This window comes from Sturnus vulgaris, chromosome 2 (genome assembly GCF_052056855.1).
Source record: "Sturnus vulgaris isolate bStuVul1 chromosome 2, bStuVul1.hap1, whole genome shotgun sequence".
Lineage (NCBI taxonomy): Eukaryota > Metazoa > Chordata > Aves > Passeriformes > Sturnidae > Sturnus > Sturnus vulgaris.
Window position 1 is genome coordinate 110,439,824 of NC_142244.1, and position 24,349 is coordinate 110,464,172.

A 24,349-nucleotide genomic window follows, 5' to 3' on the forward strand; every position below is an offset into this window, starting at 1 on the left:
GATGCACATTTCCTCCCACTGCAATCTAAGAAATTCTGATTCAAAGTTTGATTTTAGCCAGCTTGATTCCACCTTTGTTTTTTTTTTTGTAAATCTAAGCACTGTCATTTCTTCAGAGAACCAGCTACTCCCACCCAGAGGAAAGCTACCACCATGGCTAAAATACTGCTGTTTTCTCAGACAATGATGTCACAATTTTCAGATGAGACCAATGGTTTGCCCAGGACCACAGCTGGGGACTTCTGTCACGATATTAGGTTTTCTAAGAGCCTGTAAATCCTCCTGTGTTTCCTCATTAGTGCAATAAATACAGTGAATCAGCTGGCACTGTCTTCCTACTGAATACATTTGTTTTCATGCTATCAGCTGGTTATCTCAGCTTCTCTTTTTGGATGTTCTTTACCTCACCACCTCTCTGAATTCACTACAAAAGCCCCATTTATTTTTCAGCATCATCTTGCCATTTCTACTTCCTCATATAACTATTAACCATCCTAGAAAGAAAAAGATATATATCAACAAGGTTGTGTACACTGTGATTTCCTTAATCCATTGATTAAGAAAACAACTGATAAGACAAAACTAGATATGGACTGTGTACAATTCAAGTTTGTATAAATTTGCATGAAGTTCCCCCAAGACTCTTTTTCTCCAGATTCCAACTCTCTCAATTGCCCAAATTGTTTGTGAGGTTTTTTTAAGAAATGCAATCTAGAGTGCTTTATAGGATTAAATAAAACATTTTTTAAAAATTAACAAGATTTCAGGATAAAATTTAAGATACTAGAAAAATTAGATACAACAGAGTGACCAAAGATGGCAAGATCACTCTGAAAAGCAATGCACAACTGTTCATTGATGAGGGACACCATTACCTGAAATCTTACTCTGGCTGACTGAGGAAGGCAAACAAGAAAAGAGATGTGATATGAGTGGCACAATTTGAACACAGATCAGTACTGGAGGAGATATGGAAGGGAGAAAAGGGAAAGGAACACAAATTCAGGATCTGTCAGATAAACAGACCAAATTAATTTGTTTTTTAGAGCAAGTCTCCTGTACTTGTGTGCCTTTGAGGAAACCAATAAACCAATGGCAAGTGGAAAGCACTAGTTTCAGCTAATATTTAGAACTTGGGTAGTGACAAGAAAGGCAAAGTTGATCAACAGTAGAAATGAAAGAAAGATAATTTGCTGGCTCTACTAAGGAAAACCTTAAAAAAAAATATTATCTTGGCAAAAGAATACAATCACCTTTAAGACTATTACCTTTTTTCTGAGATGTAGGGCATTTGGCTGATGAAGTGTCCAAATTAACTCTGGCTGAAGCTAACACTGGAATAGTGAACTTTTTAGGAACCTCAAACAGGTTTTTCATGCTCACTTCTACACTGTACTTCAGCTCTGAGGGGCGCTTACGAGGTTTCAGAAGTGCACGTCTCTGCAAGTGAAGCAATAAAATATACAACTGAAGATCATATAAAATTTCAGGTTATGAAATGCAAAACTGTACAGGCTTAATTCTGAAACTCAATTGGTAATTAAGAAAGATACATAACAACTTTTGAGTGATTCTTCCAAATAAAAACTGACATGTAAGATATTTTTAGACATCATGCATCTGAGACATTTGTTCAAGAAAAATGCATTTTGAAATTTACAGTAAAACCATATCCTACCCAGAAAAAAACTCTGCTATCCTTTATGCATATGCAGGAAAGCCGAGAAAAGGAAAAAAATCTATTATTTTTTTCTTTTTTCTGTATCAGTGGGAGAAAGATGCTTCTTCTTCTACTTCATAAAGTTGCTGAGTAATAAGCATGAAAAGAGAAGTTATTTTGCTTTTTGGCAAGGGATAACTAGTAGATAACTGATATTTTAATGTTAAAAATGTATTTTAGAAATTTGGGCATTTAGAATCAATTCTAGAGACAAGTTAGCTCTTCCTCTTGGTAAAAAGCATTGCTAATCAACAGCATGAAACATATTCGTAAGGGATAAACACAGCATATTAAAGCAAGCTCAGTATAGGCAGCTGAAACTCTTAATGAACTTAATTTGACTTCTGTAAGACAACATTACAAAAATACTGCAACGACTTAACACACTACTTGCTCAAAATTGCCATTTTCAATCCAATAACACACTATAATTGCAATGCTCAATAGTAATTGTAAGCTGAACAAATTTTACACCTAGTAATGTCTTTTTTACAGACAAGGCTTTGTATCAATTACTGTTGTGAATTATCTTGAAGCAAATCTAGGACAGAGATAAACATGGAAATATTCATGTTTTGCTAAGAAAACTGGTTTACTCTCAAAGTCTTTTGCTTTAAAATACTGCCAGGACTGCAGGTATCACAGTATCTATTTCAGTAGGCCAAGGAATGAAAATCCACTGTGGGAATTCAAAAACTCAATTTTAAAGGAAAAGCAATTGTTCTTAAAGACCGCCTTTAGATGTCAGATGTCAAATCACTGTTTAAATCAACTAGGCTTGGGTTCTGCTGTGGGGTGGTGGGGGGTTCTTTTTGGTTTCTTTTTTTCCCCTCTTGTTTAATAAAAATCTCACGTTTCCTTGCTGGTTTTAGAAAGCAGATCCCCACTCTGACATTGCTTTGACCATTAATCTACCTTTGATAGTGTCAATATAGTGTTAAACAAAAAGTACATATGGACTTTGTGAACCTGTTAGGATTCAGCTGTTAATATAGGAGTTTTGGCACAATAAATATAGAAACAGAAAATTATTCCAAATTCTCATTCTATGAAGAGCAACTGGAAAGATATATTTGATTAAAAAATTCAAATCAAACCAAACTGTTAGGATAGTTCTTATATTACTGAATTTGCACAACTTGTGCAAATATAATTTAAAGAAGGAACAGGAAAAATGTGAGTTGAAAATCTGAGCTCACTATTTACTCATTTCTATCATACAAGACTTGGCTCTGACATTCTCGCAAATGCATACAAAATGAATTTAAAAATCAATAGGTACAAATAATTCAATTGCCATATTAATTTCAAGTTCCATTTTTCTCTGATAGGAATGAAATGCCAGAATACTTTACAGTGGGAAAAAAAATTCCTTCTAACTTGTAATGGGACGTTCCTAACCAAAAGAATTACACACATTCACCAGTTTAAATTTGAATTTTATCTTCTGCATAATCAAATATAAATTTATACCTACAAATGATTTTCATAATTAGATTATTTTTCAACACTGAAATAAAAATCCAAAATGATTACACAGTTTTGTTAAATTTTAATTGACAAAATAATTGTAAGATGACCTTTCCTGGAGCACTGAACACATTTGAATCATAATTATCTTGAAGAAATGTCTTAATATTTAAAAACTCACTGAAAGACTTTCTTTTAAGATCCTTGGTCCTGTTATCTCATTTTTAAATGTATTTTAGGAAAAAAAACCCAATTGGCTAGTATTACATAGTCTGTGAACATTTCCTGGCATCTTGTAAACAAATAAAGGTTGAAAACATTTTTAATGAGAGATCTAGTGGAAAAATAAAATTCTCAAACCATACACAAGACTAAACTTTGCTGCCCCACAGCCTAACATTTCCAAGAGAAAACATCAACACAATTCAGATGGATGTTGCAACTGCTCAAATTTTTGACATTTTTGGGGGCAGTGAGATTTAAATAGAATTTAATATTGTTTAACTGTCATGATCAATGCAGATCTAAGGCCTCTCTGTTACAAAAAGACAAATTCCAAGCACTTTTACTTCATCAGCCTGATGGTTCACGATAGTCCAAGTGTGGATGTCCTATTACCAGCTAAGAATAGTATTTGCATTCAGTTCCCTGGATTAATTAGTTTATTTGAATAATTTTTTGAAAAATGAATGGAGGGTATACAAAGCATTGTAACTAAACTTGGTATTTTTCAAGGACTTTTTGATTTTCCAAGGTATTTTCTTAGATGTACCATCAGCACTTTCTATGTGTGAAGGGTGACAGATTCTGTTACAGGATTCTCAGGCACCTCTCTCCTTCCTTGCATATTACTGTTCTTCAAATCCTAATTTAGCACCATTTCTTCCTTCTAGAAATTTACTTCTAAAATTGTTTCTCATGAATAAAGAAATATATTATCTCAGTGTCTCAGAAGCCCTGTGATCAATTGTGTTTGCCATATCCCTTAATCCCATATCAAAAGATAAGTGATGTAATATAATAGACATTAGTCTCACTTGTAAATTCACCAAATTGAAATCTGACCACAGGTCCCTTTTCTGAAAAGTTCATTCCTACTCAAATGAATCTAATGCAATTTTTTATTTCCAGGACCTTTTCTGCTCAAGGACAACATGATTCTTCCTCAAAATAAACCCACACCAGTTTTTTTAAAAAGCAAATTCTTTACACTGAGTTTACAAATTTCCATAACCATATGGAAGAACACAAAGAAGCCTTCTTGATCTCTGGGTGCCTATGAAGAGCACAAACTCTGCAGATCCAGGCTGGACAGGTGTAGGATGAGACTTTTCCATGTCAGCTGAACAGCAGAAGCCACAGCCCCAAGCACACAAGGTCTCCATTCATTTTTCATTGATCAAAACTAAAACTCATCAACCACTACGGTGTACTAAGATAAAAACACTCATGTTGCTCAGTCACATGCACAGCAGGATAGAAAGGACATGCACAATGTCCTAACATCTGGAATAGGGCAAATGGAGTGTCCACATTCAGATGAGACTGTTCAAAAGGAAGCAAAAGAGGGCCTCAGTAAATACTGTTTGCAGCTCAACAATAAGGGCACACCTGGACACAGTGGAAAGTTAAAGCCTTAGCTCTGGCGTTCTTGTAAACAGGACTTTTCCTATCATAATGTCTAGTTATACAAGGAGATTATTGGCATCTATGTCTATGAAGAAAAAGTCCTGTGTCTAACAACTGGGTCTAAAACTAGGCATGGTATTTTGAATCATATTTCACTGACTGCAGCTTCCTTTCCCTCACAGTCCCAAGTAAATGAATTCTCATATTGTTATTTCCTTTTTCTTCACTTACCTCTATTTACTACAATTAGCAACTTCAGTCTAAATATGTTCTTCTTCTACAGTCTCTTATCTTTTTTCCAATACCCTCGTCCTTCCCTTGTTATCTACGTTCACCTAAATGGCCCCCTTTCAGCTTTCTCTTATTCATCATTACTAATTATTCACAGAATATCATCTGTCAATTATTCACTATAATTCCAGACCCAACCAGGGTCTGACAGTTAAATCCTATATTATCTTTACTACTACCCAAAAATATTTTAGGAGGAATTAAAGAAACACTCAGGAGGTAAGAAAGTAACACAATTTAATGGGAAAATATTTAAAAATCGTTATTTGTTACTAATTCTAATCATTTAAACAATCAAAATAGATCTTTGTTCCTTACAGCAACAAAAAGAAACAATAAAAACATAGTGAAAAAGTACCTAGGACTTTTAGACGTGTATAGATGGGTCAAGTAAAAAATTATACCTCTTGTTACTGATTATGCATAACCAGTTTGACTCCAAAAGCACAGCCCACGTTTATTACTGTTTTCTATGTGACTTAAGTAAACATGAGTAAAATGTACAGTTTAGGGAGACTGGAAAACATGCAATTATTTAGCTATTTATTCTTCAATTTGACAGGTGAAAAACGGACCAAGTAGTACTAATGGAAGGGTATTTTCCCTTCTGTCGATCTATTGTCTAACATGATTCTACCTGCAAGAAGCAAGTAGAAAGGTGGAATAGAAATCCAAAAGAGAATAACAGATTTCCAAAGTTTCTGATTTATCTCTAACCCACAACGTGTGCCCCACAGGATTTCATGAGCCTAAATCATTCATTGAACCATGGGCACTGTAGATTGGCTTTTTTTCTTTTTTTGCTTTTTTTTTGTGGGAAAGGGGAAGAATTCAGACAACCTAAAACCATAGTTCAGCTCCAATTTTCACTGCAGAACACCAACCCCCCTCAAAAAAGGTTTTTCCAGTTAATGCCACCAGAATTTCTATGTTGTCACCTTTAAATAGATAGTTGGCAAGAATTTATTATAAAAATTTTTAGCAATATGTTTCATAATTTAGTCTGCATAGTGGATATTGAGATATTTTTAATATGGAAACTCTTTTCTTTGCCAGTAGCAGAATTTCTCCCCCGTATTTGTCATAAGCAAGTATAAGACTTGTACATGGAACAAAATACTTCTTTCTTCTTTCACATTTATTTCATTTCTCACATGATAATTCATTCAGTGCTAGTATCCATCATTATGTGTTTTATAAGGTAATTAAGCTAATTATCCTCTATTCTTCCACGATACATGGAGTTTTAGAACTCATATTGCATTTTAACATGTCTAGTGGTGCAAGGAGTGTTCCTATTATGTTCTGTCTTGATCCCATCCACAACTTCAGAGCAGTTAGACTTTTCATCAAGTATTTGCTAAGTGACTGTGATATTAAAGGACTCGAATTATAAAAACTCAATAAAATGTTACCACAGCAGTGGATGATCCATAATCCCAAAGGAGATTACTTGAGTCTAGGTGACACAATTACAATTGTCGTCCCACTCCAAACACACAACAGATTAAAGTTATGATGTAAGTTTCACTCATTTTGTTTGTTTTTTATTTCTTTTCAAACAAAAGGCATAAATTTAGCAACATCAAATCACGAGGGAAAACTCTTTTCCTCTTAGCACTGGGAACCATACTTGGGGAACTGTGTAACGGGAAAACTGGAATAACATTGCTGCCCAGCAACTGCTCTGAGGCCAGGTACCATCAGGGCACAAGGGAAATTAAAGCCCAGAGTGTGGCTATCCTATCATAATCAGAAGGCTATACTTGAATTCTTCACGAGGAAAAGCCTTGTTTATTCAGCAATATTACTATTACAAATTTCTTCACAAGTAATAACTGATTGTTTACTGGACTACCTTGGGAGAACTTTTGTTTCTAGATGTTGAACTCTTGGGAAAATACAAAATATAGGTTGGAACAATGCATAAGAGGGGAGCTGTATCTTATTAGAAAAACTTGTGGTTTTTCAAAACTATTTTGCATTGATTGCAAGACAAGGAAAAGTCTGTCCTGGTCCTTCATTTATTCTCAAGGTCTATTGGTTAGGGAAAAACAATCCATTTCTTACAAAAATATTCATAATGAAAATTATGAAAGCTTTTTTATAACGTATTTTTCAGAAGTAAAAGTAAAATGTTAATACTCAACTGCAGTCAAGTTTTCTTAAAGGAAGGATATCATAATAGTATGGGGTGACAAAGTAGCTTCAGAATGAACATGTAAAATATTGCAGTGTCTGAGGGGGAATTGGCATTAGCAACTGCCATATTACAGATGTTTGAAAAAACCATAACTTCACACTATTTCCTGAAACATCAAAACAATTCAGTCCTGCAAATCAAGGACAACTAAATTTAATTGCAGCACCAGGTAACTGTTTCTCACCTCTACTCTGGACAGCCCCAGCAATGCCGTTGCGACTCGAACACTGCTGCTCTGCAGAGTGCCAGTCATCAGTCTCCTCTCATACTCAATAGCTGACATCTGCTGCTGTGCAGCGAGAGCCAGGGCCCTCTCTCTTGACTCATTGATCAATGGAATCCTCAGATTTTCCTCCAGAGTCTGACCAAGTCCACATTTCAAATATAAAACTGGCTGTATTGTGCTTGCATCTGTTAAAAAAATCCAAATAAATGAAAGAGCAATACAAAACCACACATCACATTTATCAGCTGGTGGAAATGCAGAGAGTATTTAAAATTTCTAATCTCCAAAGAAAATAAGAATATAAAATTCCTTCAATGTTTAGTTCCATGCTATTAATCTAGTACATGCCATTTATTACCTATAATACTTTATTTTTCAATGTAATAGAGAAGTAAAAATTAGGAGACTGAAATGCAACCCAAAATTTAGCTAATAGGGCTAATAAATAGCTAACAAATTAGCTAATAAATCCCAGACTTCAGTGTTACTACTATTATATCAGTATTAAAAGTTTACCAAAGTCTTTCTACTACCTACACAACACAGCCACACTTTTATCCCTCTAGATGATGTTACATCCCTTCTAAAAGAAACCACCAGAAATTATTTCAAGTAGCAGCTACACTGTTTCTGAAATAGGACTGACTGGAGTTTATCCCTGGCCATTTGAAGACAAAAGCAATGGAATATCTGTCAAATCACATCACTGCACACAAAACTTGTGTTTTAAAGCTAGAAAAATTCTAGATAAAGATGACTTGTGCTGCTTCATATGACTAGCAATCTATATTCAGAAAAAGAAAATGAGAAAAATTATGAAAAGTGTTTATGTAGATTACGTTGAAAACAATACAAGACAAAGGTCACCACCAGTTGATGCTCTGAAGAGAATGGACTGGAAAACATTAGAAGAAATATGTGTATATTCATTATAATGTAATTTTTACACTTCACTATAAACAACTTTTTTTTACCACATGTAATTAATTAATTTTAAGAAAAATCCATAGAAATAAAAGAATATTTACAAAAAAAATATTTCTTCTATTTTACTCTTCTCCCTTCTATTCACTGTACCTTCTGAGGTATTGGTAGCACGCAAAACATTTGGACTATCCAATGCAGGCAATTCTGAAGGCAGAGGTAAATCACCTATTCCTTCAATCTGGTATACAAAGTCTCCAATCTGAAACACAAGGACACACATCCACACACTTCAGACAGCAACTCATGCAGAACAGAAGGCAAAGTATTAGAACTGACAGCAAAAATACTCTGGTAACATCTAAGATTTGACCTGGGCAATAATTGACATATTCAGAACTGTTTTATTAAATTATGCCTAAATAGAAGAAAATTATTATTTCAAGCCATGCTGCGATAACCAAGTAACTTTAATTGATAATATTAAATTTGAAAAGTCAAAAAATTTCAAAAAGCAAAATCCTTTCAAACTCCTCATATAATTTAACTGAATAAAGGTACCCTGACCCATAAATACAGCAAAAAATTTGAATTCTAACTATCTACTACAGTTAGATATAATTAAACATGTTCATAAGCAACCTTCATTGCTCTTCATCATTTGGATTTTTTTTAAAAATGCTTAAAATCGTTTTGAGCCAGAAACATTTCTCTAGAAAGCAAAAATAACAGAAGTCAAGGCAGGTTAGAGTGATGTACAAATTCGCCTTTAAAAAAATAAAGTTAATAAATCTTAATTATTTCATTAAAAAAATTAAAAATCTACAGAAGCTTGAAAGCAAATATAAACATGACCTAGAAGAAAGAAAGACAGTTATTTTTCATAGGGGAAAGGATAACTTAAGTAGCAGAGAAATAACACTTTAAATTATAGAAGAGATGAACAAAATAAGGTGCAAATGAAAGACAGAAGAGTATTTTTGAAGAAAACTCACTGAAAGTACTTCAAATTAAAGTGCACAATCAGAATGGCCCAAACTAAAAAGATATCTAAGTTAGGTACAATACAGCTATCTGAATTAGGCAGGAGATTTAACATATATACTGCATATATTGCTTTGATAACTTCTTTGTGTTTACCACAAAATTTTTTCCGACAATTTACCTTCTACTGATTGCAAGATAAAGAATTAAATGCCTCTGCAACAACTGATATAATTTGCACATTCAGTCTCTTTATTTCCATAAACCATATTCTGTAAAACTCTGCCCTAAAAACATGTATTCTGTCTTTTACTCTTCATCCCAGATATGAAAGAAATAATTTATTTATATAATTTAGTGCATCTGCCAACCAACACAGTGTTTTCCTTTTAATACTGCTCAATAGCATAAGAAAACCCTGGTTTTTCCTTTGCCTTCATTTGCAGTTTCATCAGATATTTATGCTAAGGCTGAAAACACTGCAATTATATTTCTGACACAGCAGAAGGAAAGCTATTCAGCTTTGATGGTATTTTCTCCCTTTCTTTGATTCAAGAGCTCACACAAATCTTCCTTGAGAAGAATTAAAGAAACCTCCAGCAAAATTGGATTCTCACACACAAATAGCCACTCCTGGGAACCAATTTAAACAGGAATTATTCCTGTTTGACACAGTGATTTGGCTCCTTAAGGGCCCTCAACAAGCATACAGCACACACAGCTAATTTTATGAAGGTGCTGGTTGCTGGGATGCCAGTCTGCCATCAGCTACTTTTCCTGTCCTTGCTGACAATAATATGCTCATAGGAAAGAACAAACTTCCCCAATTTCCTCTTTGCTTTGAAGAAATCTGGGGGTTTGATCTCCACAGAATGCAAATCCTGTTTTCTTTCCACTGAGATATTTCCTGATGCTTTGGAACAGAATGGGTATTTCACTGAACTTTGAGAGTTTAGCTTGTATGCCTATGCTTTTAATGCTTTATATTTCAATTTTCCATCAGTTGCAAACAGCACAGCATCAACATTGTGTGGGGTTTACTGTTAATGAAAATAGTTAATAAAAGAGCTGTTGAACTATATATCCAATCCCATTGTTCTCTGATGTTTCAAAAGAATGTAGGGCTACTACACTCTTTTGTAGAATGATGTAGATGTCATTTGATCACCATACAGCACAGTGGCTGCACTTATTTGTCAATTAGCTAATGGTATGACTGAAATATTGCAGCCATATACAAAACATTTAAGAAAGCCAAATTCTTCCTGTGCCAGTACTATACTGCCCTAAAATCATATTAGCTATCTTGTAGTTTCATCTTTCCCAAGAGATTTAATATAATTCCTCAAAAACTATGCAATTAAGTAGATGGACCTAATTTTCCTAATCTGAGGTTCTGCCTATCAACAATTTCACACTTTGAGGAGCCTTTAAATGCATCACATCTACTCAGCTAACCTGGAAGGACCAGGTGTTCCAGAAAAAGTTACCATACAGGACTTAACAGCAGCTTCTCTGAGGCATTAATGCTTCCTACTGTGAAAAGGTCAACTAAACCTTTGATAAGAACAGTGACTAGAAGCTAGGTGTCTAAATTTATTTCTGCATCACCACTGGAGGCAACACTGGGGCTGTCAGAAATGTACTTTTCCCTTTCCACCTGAACTATGACTGTCCTCCAGCTCTGACCACATCTCTTCAATTAACACTCTTCCCTTACACATGTCTAAATTTCCCTTCTCTTCACTATAAGTTTTAACTTTCAGGCTCTATTCCTTGTGTAGGTAGAAGAGACTACTCTTCTCAGCCAGGGTGTGTACTTCTGCTTCCAAAAAAGATACAACAAACAGGTAAATTGCCAATAGCAGAGATCTAAAGGGTACAAATCATAACAAGTAAAAGGAGATTCTTCTCAGATTTACTCTCAGACAGCAGTAGGCCAGGTTCTTCCTTGTCTAGAGACTGCATCTAGATATTTCATTGAATTAAACTGATGGACCTAAAATTCCTTTTTTAATGCACTGCTGTTGATGTATATTTCTTCCCTAATAATTTCTCTCTTTGCATGATGCTGAGCTCTGGATTGATCTTCCACTGAACCATCCACAAAGATTTCTGACCTCTGACCCAGAGACCCCCTCTTTGTGGATGATTCCCTGCTGTCAATATGGTGTGAGCTCAATATTTCAATGTCTATTCAACAGAAAATCCCTCTTATATCTCTGCTAATTTTACACTCTTTAAGACATCCAGTCATATGGTTTGTTTTCTTTTAAAAATAGCCAGTATATTCAAATACTGGACAGAGTCAGAAAGACAGACTTGGGCATCATTGTATTAGTCTTATTTTCCTTTATGAACAACATAAAAAAAACTTAAGTGGGCCAAGTGGCATTGCCAAAGTCATGTTTAAGCAAAAAAAACCCCATCAAACACACAAACACCAGACACTAGCAGACATTCCATGTTCTATAGAAAGGAAAAATATGGAAGCTGAGAATGTGAAGAAGAATGTGAAGGAGAAATAGTCATTTAGTTTTAGAAGTATTGTTACTAATCATCAAAAAGTGGCAGAGAGAAAGGCAGAGGCATGTAACTGCACAGAGGGGAAGCCGAAATACAGAGGCAGTGTTATGAAAGTGAGATGGAGAATGCAAGCCTTGAGATAAGCCACACAAAAAAGATTATAGAAACAACAGGGTTTTGAAAAACATTGACAGACAGAGACAAAACACAGCAGACAGGTTAAAGAGGTGAAAAGATGGACTAAAGACACAGAAATAAGATTGTGACCACTGAGATAAAGGATACCAGGAATAAAAAAAGCTGGTTTCAAGTTCTGAAATTTGATCAAAATCAGATCTTGGGAATTTTATTGAATTTCAATTGAGTATATATAGCAAAACCCAGGCTACATGAGTCAAGAGAGACAGAAAGGTTGTACAGTCAGTATTCATGTACAGTCTTTTCTGAATGGAACTCTGATTGAGAGAAAAATTTAAAAAGAGACAGCAAGGAAAATTATTATTCTACTTTGATAGCATACCCTAAATACAGTGACGAATACATGGAGAAATACAGAACAGTAAAGTCTTTATCCATTCTCTGCCTATGCATTATTCTTGCACCCACATCAAGACAAATTATTTAAATTTCTTTTCTCTTCTGAAGCTCAGATGCCTAGAAAAGCCACCAAAATAACATTTCTTGCAGCATTACTTTTCATTACTTAGTTTTAAAGGGAAAAGTTGCCTGCAGCATTTCATATAGTTCTAATTATGTGTAAAAGGACAGTAAACAGTTGTCCTTGATCAGAACCCCCAAGTCTCTTTTCACAGCACTGCTCTCATTCACTCTATTCACACATAATTGGCCAAAGTCCTGATTCTTACCTGACATGACAAACACAGAACACACACTTTATTGTTACCTTTTCATTAACCAGAATGACAGTGCAGTAACGCTTTTCCTGATGAAAGGGAAGGAAGTGAATATCTAAGGCTGCAGAACTTTTGCCTTTCAAGAACAGTGTTTCCATTGGACTGAAGAACTCATGCAGGAGGCCAGACTGATCAGCTGTTAAAATAAATTTAAGTGGATGTTTAGATACAACAGCACAGGTTGTAAAGTAAAGTAGTTGCATGAATTTAAAGAAAAGGATACTGTATACAGCCCCTGCAACAATCCGTGTTTGAGGCACACCTGTAATCAGTATTTACAGTTACAGTTGTGTAGATGTTATGCAATATTGCATGCTGCATTATTTAAATACATTTTTATAATTACCTGTGTTCTTATTCTGTGCACTGAAATAAAACTGGGGAAAACAGACTGTTCTCACCATTAAAAATTCCTTAAGGAGGTATAGCCTCAAAGAAAAGTTCTACTCATATCAGAAGGAAAAGTATAATTTACTGCTATTTAAACAAGAATCTCACTCTCAGAGCAGCAACTATGTCTGAAATCCTCTAGAACAGGCAAAACCTAAATACTAGCAACGCAGGCTTTTTTTGCACTGTTTTCACAAAAGCACAACACAGAGAAATAATCTTAGGGTTGAATTTGGCAGAGTCTGACTTTCTCACTGCATGTTTTTCATCTTCTAAGCACACTGACACTGCAGAACCAGACCTTCAAGCCTTGCCGGCTGGCTTTCTAGGCAGGACAGCAGACTTAAGAATATATGTGAAAGTGAAAACAACAGAAATGAGTGAGACCATATAAGAAAATTATGCCAAACTCTGGCCAAATAGATAGAACAGGGATGGGACACCCACAACTTCTCTGAGTAACCTGTTCCAGTGCCTCACCACCCTCACAGTAAGAATTTCTCCCTCATATCTAATCTAAACCTGCCTTCCTTCAGTTTAAAGACATCACCTCTTGTTCTATCATACCCTCGTAAAAAGTCCCACTCCAGCTCTCTTGTAACTCCTCCAGGTACTGGAAAGCCACAATAAAATCACCCTGGAACTTTCTCTTCTCCAGGCTGAATTTTTGACTGTGATGCACAATTTAGGGCCAACATTTTATGAAAACTATAAATAATAGTTACTGAGCATATCCATAAATAATATTTATTGAACACACTTAGATGTCAAAACCTTGCTTCTGTAGATAATCTAATTTCTACTGTAGCAAGACGAGGTATTGCACAGGTACTTACAGCAAGTCTCTTTCTTTGAATCTTCAAGCAGTGAACCATTTTTTGAATTTAATATGTTATTTTCAGTACTAAAAAGAAAAAGAAAATTAAAGCAATATTCTAAAGCTGGACATTACAATTACCAATAGATAGTTTAGTTCTCCTTTTTATTAATAAATACTGGAAAAGCAAATGTTTTCAACACAAAAAAAAAAAAAAAAAAAAAAAAAAAAACACCAAAATAGACCACTACATTTTGAAACCATTTTCCAACTAATAATGTTAAAAAAATCAGCTTATCCATTTGAGGTGGCAACAGGAATGACCTGTGTTAACTAACAATGCAGTTAATCAGTCAGAAGAAACTTGATGTAATCAAGGCTTTGTCTAAGAAAGGAGAAAGGGATGAATCTTAACCTAATCACCTGAACTCTGTTCATTACAATATTGTTTTTCAAGTATATTTGAAAAGAACAGATATACTTGAAAAAAACAGCTTCAAACAAAATCTCCTTTGAATTCCCATCCCCTCAAGGCAAACTGTGTTCCTCACCATTATATTTTCTTAATGTAACTTTACGTATTTTTCTTCTTCACAAGTAATTCCTACCATTGTTGACAGGTGTGTCCTGGGGTACAATGCAAAAATGTGTATTCTATCAACATCTGTTGAAATGTGGGAGGGGTGGTGATCCTTATCTCTGTGGGAGATATCCTCTGCTGATGTGCCATCTGATAAAATCAGGGGGATGATCATCGTTATCTTTTCCACAACCCATCCCTCCTCCAGAAGATATATTCTGTTAATGGGCCATTCAGTCCTATTGTGTGACTGATAAGATTACATCACCCCATTGGGAGATGCCCCAGCCAGGGGCAAGAGCCAAGCCTTTCCTACCTAGATAAAAACTGGGGTTTGGGACCCGAGGGAAAACCTTTCTACTGGATCCCAGAGGGAAGTCGGACCTTTTTCACATCATCACTGGATCTTCAGAGGAAAACTGCACCTTCTACAGGAGCACTGCTTCAACAGACCCACATCTGTCACTGCAGGAGGATGCAGCCACCATTGAATGGGACTGCTACCAACACCCTGACTGACTGACGGGGTGTCAGGTTGTATTCTGACTGTCAGTGGTTTGCTTTTGTATTACTGCATGTATTTTATTTTTTTTTCTCTTTTTCCTATTAAATTGTGTTACTGACTTGGAGTCTCTCACTGGTTTTGCTTTCAAACCAGTACAAGGTGTTAAGATTGTGCAGTTATATTTATGTAAGGAGAGTTTGGTTAATTTACAACAAGCAAAGAGCTCAAAGATGCTGAAAACAATACTATAATGTATCTCAAAAAATACTGCAAGTTTCAGCTCAAGATTCATATTTAAAATTATTCACACATAAAAATCATTCCCTTGGCAGTAAAATTTGATGAAGTAGCATACAGCAAACAATTACTACATACAGTGTTTGATGTTGGGTCTCTCTAAAAATAAATAGTTAATCTTGCTGGGCTCAGAAAAAATCACAACCTTACATAAATGTACTTGCAAAATTCTCAGAAAACGTTACCCGGGAGATTTGTTTTAATACCTATACTTAACACCATTTTTCAGAAAGGAAAATGATCTCTGAGTATATGCATACAACATACTATTTATACTGTACTTTACAAATAAGTATCTCACGCTAAAAAAAATACAAATTTTATATAAAACATCATTTCTTTAAATGCTTTATCTTTCAATGAGAATGCCAAGTCATGCTTGCAAAAATAGAGACTACAGCAGAATCACTGTAAAAGTAACAAATAGTTCAAGAGCTGTATGAATAGTACAACAAAAGTCATTACATTTTTTCACTGGTGAGAATTATACATTGAATAAGTCTTCTTTTCAGATCTGAACAACTGAGAAACTCATTAGACTGATTTAACACGGTATTGAACTTCTCTCAATACCAATTTTTTTCTTACTTCAGTGAACAAAGCACCTGTAGGTAAGTGATGGGCAAAGAAAACAAACTTGTGTTGTGGAAGACATGAACATTGTGTCTCATTCTTCCATAACAAAAAGAAATAGCATCTCGTTCAATAATAAAACTGAAAGGAATAAAGTTCAGAAGGTATAAGAAGCTTGGTTATGTTCAAAGTCTGGTTCAATACATCCTCTTTTATACACAGAGAAATAAGGAAAAGGATTAGGCAGAAGAGCTTAAAGCTGCCATAAAATAAGTCTACACAGACTGCTCACTGCACCTGGGTGAGACAAATCCCTGGGATCAACAGAGAATGTGGAATGAATGGCTCAAAAGCAGCCCTGTGGAGGAGCACTTGGGCATATTGGTAAATGAAAGATTACAGATGAGCTGGCAATGTCCACTCGCAGCCCAGAGAGCCAAATTCGGCTGCATCCAAAGCAGCACAGGCAGCAGGGGAGGGAGGGGACTGTGCCCCTCTGCTCTGCTCTGCTCTGCTCAGACCCCACCTGCAGTGCCACCTCCAGCTCTGGGGTTCCCAGCCCAGGAAAGACAGAAACTGCTGGAGGAGAGGCACAGAAGTGGTCAGAGTGCTGGTGCACCTCTCCTGTAAAGATATCACTCCAGGAAGACCTCAGTGTGGTCTTTCAATATTTAATGCCAGGGCAGAGGGAGCTGAGGAGTGAGGGGGAGAGGAGAATAGCCCAGAAGAAAGAGAGAGAGACCAAGCAACTTCTCCAGCTGCCCCTCATTTGGTTTGGAGTTTTTTGCTAACAAAGCAACATAATTCTATTGTTCATGAAATGAACAAAAAGTTCAAGATTATGTTACAGGTGAAGATGGGTTAATGAGGGCACCTTTCAGCCTGGTTGAGGTGTGAATACTTCCAATTCATTCTTGCTATGGTTTATTCTAAACAGTTCAAATTAAAATCATAGCCTGGATAGGGAGGGACTTTAAAGATCATCTAATTCCAACTCACTTTCATATTTTTGCACCAGTAACAGTCTAGTATCTGCTACCTGAATTATCAGATACCAGTTCCAACATAACATCGCAAAGCCACTGGGCTTGCCTTGTTATCAGGTGTGCCAAAAATCCAGATCAAAAGCAAAATCATCTCTGCAGTCAACACAGAGAGTGTGCATACATCATCATGGTATATGAGCTATCCATATGTCATGGTGCATCTTTACTCTTCATTCCAGGCTCCAAACAAGCCAATAACTCTGTTTTCCATCTAACAAAGTCTCAGAGGAAAAAAAAATTACTTCCCTGTCTGTATTTGGAACAAAATTTACTAGATGATCTTTTCAGTCTCTTAAAGCTCCAGATTCTTTATATTACTGAAGGGGGAGGAAAAAGTGCCAGACACCATAAAGAAATCTTAAATTCACAAAGCAGCATCTTATTCAATGAACTTTAGAATGTTTAGCGAGCAAACATCTTTTTAGAGAGAAGGGATACAACAAACTTCTTAGAAATGCATTGAAAATACTGAAACACGAACACAAAATTCACATCTAAGATACTCCCCAGTTTCCACACTCTGTGGAACAAGTTGTGATCTCAGAACAAAGAGTATGATAGAAACTAAAACAGGAGCTGCCCAAAATAGGTACTAAGGCTTAGGAGTAGATGGATTTCTTTTGCATCAAATACTACCCAGAATAGTAATGACTCCTGATAACATATTTGTAAACCGTATTTTCTGAAACAGCAAGTATTAATGCTGTATCTCATATTACACAGAGACACCATTTTTAGATCTTAATTTTTTTCTTTATTCTTCCAGTAAGTAAATACAGGTATTCTGTATAACATGATTATTTCCTTGGCACATTAAACAGTTTAGGAAAAAAAGTGTAAGAATGAAATTCAGAAAATTGAAATTGTTTGGAATTCCTGACATAATCTCCAGTTTAAAAAAAGGTGCAATTAATTTAACAGTAAGAAGCTGTACACAATGCAGAGCTTGATTTGAAATTCATTCATTAATTTTTCCTTATTTTGGTTTAGAATACATTTTTTTAATCCAACAATATTTATCAACATTCATAGCTTGTTTTGAAAATCAGTCTGTGCAATCATGATCCGGCCTTATGGACACTGTACTGCATATTATCATCTGCTTAGTCGTGGTCTTAGAATAGGACTATTAGTGAAACACTGGTATATCTTTACCACTTTCTAGCTTTACAGTAGGAAATCTATGAAGGAAAAGTTAGCTATTAAATGTAACCTTTTACTTTTACTGTAATTTGATACTTTTTTCCTAACTCACATCATTTAAAAATATCAACATGCTTGAAAGCTATGGGTATTTTTACATTACACAGAATTTCTGGGCCACGTGATGTGTTCTCTCCACCTGGTTTTCCTTCTCCCACAGAGAGCAGACCATGCTGGCACACAGATGTAGACCAAAAACAATAATTGAAGTGTCAAGGGCTTGGAAAAGCACAGAGAAGTGGATATTTTGAAAAAGTCTTGTCCCAGTACACTTAAAAGCAAAGTTATGTCAGCTGGATTAAAATTTTTTTAAAGTACTGTGTTTCTCACCAAGCACCATCCAGTTCTGCATGAATAAAGAAGTCTTGCCTGCAACCACTGAAGACATGGGCTGCTGTTAGAGTTCTGGGCTTAGACAGTGCTGTCCCAGCAAGGACACAGCTCCTCAGGCTCTAGCTCCAGACTGGCATTGTCCCAGGCACACTGTGATGAACCCACACCACAGTGACCAGAGGACTGGTCTCCTCTCTGGCCTGAATGAAAGTTTTGGGTGCCTGTGACACTGCCAGAGAGGAAAGCTGGGAGGTAAAAGGGTCACCTGCCAGGCAAAGCTTCTTACAGTGAGGATTAAAGTGGATCTGACATATCTGGAGGCACAGGATGAGGATGCAGGAGGAGCTCTGAGCCCAGTTGGGCGTGCTGGGATGATGAAGTTGTCATTTGCATGCCTTGGTGCTGACATCAATCTCGCAGACACAATTACCCAAAGGGCAAGCTCTGACTTTACAGTAGTTTTACACTTACAGAGCACTTAGAGAAATTTACCCTCAATTTGTACATGGCATTTTCTGGATTTACCAAAAGAATGAAAATGATTGAGGGCAAAATCTCCTTACTGATCAGTTATGAAATACACACACACTACTTTTTTTAACACAAATTTCAGAAGTTTGTTCCATTCAAGAAAAAAGATCTTCTGAAAAGGGTCATTTAAGTGGCTTCTCTTATCACAGCTGACAGAAATATCTAAACATATAGCAAGTCAGTACTGGAAATTTCTAAAGACCTAGGATGCCCTGAAATCAATATCTGTAAGAATAAGATCTGGATGTGTGACTAAAATTACACTATTTAGACTGATTGTCTGGAAATAAATTAAGTTGAAATATGCAAGATGATAAAAAAAATCCTTTTCTATATCAACAATTATTATACATTTATTTAATTTAGTAAAAAGTATAGTATAAATTACACTTTCGAAAACAATTTGCATTTTAAATATGTGTATATTTTTACTTAATAATAAAATGTTCATTATTTTTCTGCTTTTAAATTTTTCCTTTTTTAAAAAAAATTAAAATGGAATTTGAAGAACAGTCTGCATTTCATGACATGGCTGTGGAACTTCTCTATGATTACAATTCAACCTACAGTATTGACAAGGTAGTAGTTTATGATATTTCCCAATAATCCTTGAATAAGTGTTTCAGTTTTTTTGCAGTACTGTCTTGGTTTCAGCTGGGTAGAATTCATTCCTTTTTCTTAGCAGCTGGCAAAATGCTCTGGTTTAGAATAGGATGAGAATAATGTTGCTAATACTCTGATATTTTAGTTACTGTTGAGCAGTGCTTACTCTAAGCCAAGGAGGTCCCAGCCTCCCATGCTCTGCCAGGGAGCAGATCCACAAGAATCTTTGAGGGAGCATGGCCAGGGTGGCCGGGCTGGAGTGGCCAAAGGGACATCACAGAACACCAGGCTCAGCATGAAACGCAGGCAGAGCTGGCCAGGAGGGCCTCCCACTGCCCAGGGACTGGTTGGGCACCTTCTGTGATATTTCCATGTCCTAAACTGTGATTCTTTATGGCAGGTAGCACACAGTTATGCACAAATAGATAGTATTAATAGAAATGTATGATCCAATATATTACAGTTAGCAATTGTTATCTGGAACTTACCTAAATTTTTGCTCTTGCTTTACTTGCTTGGCTTGATACACTTTCTCTGGGTGCACTAAACAGGTGTGTGTGGATTCCAGCAAAATTACCCTGGAGTATGACAAGCATGCAAAATGACTGCTTTTTCAACTTGCAGAATGAAGATGAAACTCAATTTATTCTAACTTTTAAATGCAGGCTCAGTAAAGAAGCTTATTATTTTCAATTAAAGATACTTTAAAAGTACTTGTTGTGGTTTAACTCCAGTTTTTCTGTAAAAGATCTTCTCCCTTGGTATCAAACTAGCATTTCCTAGTGTTATTTGCAAGTAAATAATATATCCCCTGATGAAACACTAGATTGTTCAAAACACTGGAAGCCTGATACTAAAAATTTTACCTTTAGATTACTGGTTCAAATATTGCCTAAATTGATAATGACTTAATGTAGTTGTCACGTAGCTTTTGAATTATATAAAACTAAATTATATTTAACTAAATTACTTCATCATTTCCAAGTGAGTTATCCAAATCCTAAGACTTATTCAACCTCACTGACCACCTCAAGGACTTCAAAATAAAAGACAGAAACTAATTAAACTCATATGATTCCTACACACGAGGCTTGGAGCAGTGGAAACAGTCCTGTTACAGGATTGTTACTGTTGTTTTGTATATACCAATTTATATCCCAATATAAATTGTATATACCAATCCTATTCTGTGGAGGGAAGAGAAATTTAATTTGTAGTTTTTGAAACATGTATATTCATATTGTATAAAAAAACAAGTTAAAAATGTTGTGAAAGATGGTTCTTCCAAATAAATGGATGAGATGAACCAATGCTTAGCTCTAAAGACTAAAAACAAAATATGGAGTCAGGTCAAATAAATAGATTTTAAAGGGGTACAACAATCTCTTTCCTTTGTACTGAGGAAAGTAATATTTATAACTCTGCAGTTGTTGCAGCTATGATGAATACAAATTAAAAATTAGACTAACTGATAATGATGCAAGCCCCACGGCAAAAGCATTTTTTTTTCCTTTTGCATGCTTAATAACTTAAACAGCAGGATAAAGCAGATTGGGGAAAAAATAACCAACTATTAATTAACATAGCTTGTTTCTCTTTGTAATTCTGCGGGACCTCAGCCAAACACAAAAATACAAGCAAGGTTCATGAACTCTGATTAAAGCTCCAGCTTTAATACTTACACTGAGACAAATTTCAATTAAGGTTTATTTATCTTGTTTATTCATTATGATAACTTCCACTTCTTAGTGCTTGTAACAATTTTGGGAATGTAAATCCCTATCATTTAACCTCCAGGTTTTACATTTTTAAGAAGAAGAAGAAAATTATGGAAAAGAGTGGATGAAACAGCATGATCATTCGAGACTTGTCCTTATATCACTGAATATGCCATACCTGAATATGCCATCCATTTTGAAGGGATTAGTAACATTTAGGGTAAATTTCTTCAGCTCATAACATGGGGATCTGCACTTTATTGTACCCTAAAAGAGAACAAAAACCACAAGGCCAAGAATCAAATTATCATTGTTTTTTCCTTCTTATATCTTTATTTTGTCTCTTGCTCCAAATTTCCTTTCCAACAGAGTCAGGGGGGCTAAAAAAAAAGAGAGGATTACATAAACACCATCTAAGTTCAGAAGTCTATCCAGATGTGCTCAATGAACGTGGATTACAAACATGGGCCTGCCTGCCCTGATTGGGACATATCTGACAACTACAGAGTTTCTGTGGTTAAAAAGCACAAATACAGAAACATCTAACAAAAGCTTGTGGTCCAACGACATAGGACATCTGAAATCACTAGGCTGAAGCACATAAACACCTCCATAACAGGATTTCTGGTAACATTCAGATGCAGAAAGGGCTCCAGATTTATTTTCAGAGCAATCAGTGCAAATTTTTACAATTTTTTCAGGATCCAAAAGTGATTTATGTCCTTAGGAATCTTACATATTCCTCTAGGGTTTTTGCTGCATGTACATAGTCTAATATTGGAAATGTGAAAATTCATAGGTCAAAGGCGAATGCTGATGGTAACTCACATTTTCATTCTTATCTCACTTCCCCTTTGTTTGATAGAATTTACAGAATAATAATTTTTTTTGTGACAGTATTGATACACATATAAACTTACAAGAGGGTCAATATTTTTAACTTCAGATTTCAGAGAGAATGTCAGTGTGGCACCATCTACTCCATCAACTTTATTTGAGATCAGTAGCAATACTGCTTCAGCAGGGCGCAGGAAACGAATTGTGAATTCCACATTTATAAAGTCTTCCCTCCTACGGAAAAAAAAGCACAAAACCAGGGTTCAGAAATTATTCAGAAATGCAATTTCAGGAGCACATTTCAGAATCTTTGTAAAGGAAGGGTCCTAGAAAAGAAAGCAATTTGTTTCCTCTGAAATACTTTTTGTAGTATAAACTTCTGCCTAAGAGTACCTTAAAACATCCTAATAAAATAACTATATAGATAAAGAACAATACTAAATCCATTTTTCTTTTATATCAGCACGTAGCTTAATTTTTCTTCACACACACACACATTAGTTGCAGGAAGTTCTCTTTCATTAGAGTATCATCCTAAGTTAAAAACTGATCCAATTCATGCTCCTATATCTTAATAGGCTTTTTCTGAGGTAAGCAGTCAGCCTGTTATGCATTTTGTGAGGCAGATCTAGATAGTCTCAATCAAATAATCAAATTGAAGAGTGAGAAAGAAATTAGTTAAAAACCCTTCAGAATAATTACTAAAGCTAAGTAATCAAGAGGGAGAAAAAACAAAGTTCTCTTGTACAAGCAATGCCTTCTCTCTAATGGGAAAACTGGAGAAGACCACATAGAACAAGAGTTTAGTCTAGGTACAAATTTAGACACCATCTGCATCAGTCCTTCAATGAAGCAAGAACAAGAAGAAAACTTTAATGCCTGAAGCTCTCACTTTGAAGCTCTCAAAATGTCTCTCTGGTTTTGAGATTAGTCTTAAGAAGGCAAGAAGTCTCCAACTGTCAATTCTGAATGTTCATGGTGAAATCCTGGAAGTTCTGTAAAACTGGTTCTTACAGCTTTCAAGTTCCTACTGCAGAGCCCCCGGACAGGTCCATTTATGACACTGAAGACTTTCCAAGACCCCCAGGGTCTGAGGCTCCTAGGTCACCTCACCATTCAAAATGTTCTGAAAAAACATGCTGTGATTCAGGCACCCAGAGGAATAAACTACCTGAGACATACACTCCCAGAGCCACTTTAAGGGTCAAGTTTTAAGAAGTCTGCTCTGGTCACAAATAAGTGTACAGCACTTTCTGCCTCATCTTTGTCCTCTGACTCACACAACAGCTGAGAATTTGGATTTGAATTGTTGCCTTGTGTGGCAAAACCACAAAGTTGCTTAGTTTTTATCTCTATTAATCCATGTAGTGCTCAATGTAAAGTGAGGGCAAATTCATCTCATAGGATTGTTCTGTAACCCTGGGGGTTTTTGCTATTCCTGTTGTGAACTGCAAGTCCACACAGCACAGTGCAGTGCTCTGGAGAGTGGGAATCTCAGACCAAGAATTAATGATGTCATATGCAACATGTGACACTCAGCTACACTGAGAATGTTATTCACATGATTATAATTTCCCAACCCATCCACAACATTATGATCTAACAAAGAACCTGCAAGAATCTTGTCAATTCTTGGAGTTTTTAAACACTTGCATCAGAATATTAAGAAAGCTATTAATTTCAAAGAACCTATTTTTCATTTAATGATCATGACATTATGATAAACTCTACAGAGGTCAATGTGGCATTTCCACAGGTTTTTTATTTCTATGCAATTTTTCAAATATTTATTTCTATATATGATGCCAAGCAGCTCAACAACAACGTTGTGCACATTTTCTTGATTTTGCTTTGTGGTTTGTTTTGGGTGTTTTTTAAAGGTGAAGTGAAAAACAGCCATGGTATTGACCTTTCATAGAAACACATGGTATTTTCAAGGATTACACTTATATGATAACTGATTTGAAGTAATTGAAAAGAAAAAGGAATCAAATTAGTCTCACAGCTTGCAGAAAGCATTCCATTATTT

The 24,349-nt window shown here is 35.6% G+C and overlaps 1 protein-coding gene across 1 annotated transcript in view; it reads right to left on the reverse strand.

Annotated features, from left to right (window-relative positions):
- Positions 1–24,349, reverse strand: part of CFAP47 (cilia and flagella associated protein 47) — a gene marked incomplete at its 5' end in the record, with an annotated part of 257,080 nt that overhangs the window by 152,304 nt on the left and 80,427 nt on the right. The window contains 8 exons of the mRNA XM_088159355.1: positions 1,269–1,440; positions 7,498–7,724; positions 8,617–8,725; positions 12,878–13,023; positions 14,114–14,181; positions 20,254–20,343; positions 21,662–21,750; positions 22,404–22,554. Coding sequence (XP_088015481.1) covers positions 1,269–1,440; positions 7,498–7,724; positions 8,617–8,725; positions 12,878–13,023; positions 14,114–14,181; positions 20,254–20,343; positions 21,662–21,750; positions 22,404–22,554 — 1,052 coding nt within the window. The remainder of the gene's footprint in view (positions 1–1,268; positions 1,441–7,497; positions 7,725–8,616; positions 8,726–12,877; positions 13,024–14,113; positions 14,182–20,253; positions 20,344–21,661; positions 21,751–22,403; positions 22,555–24,349) is intronic.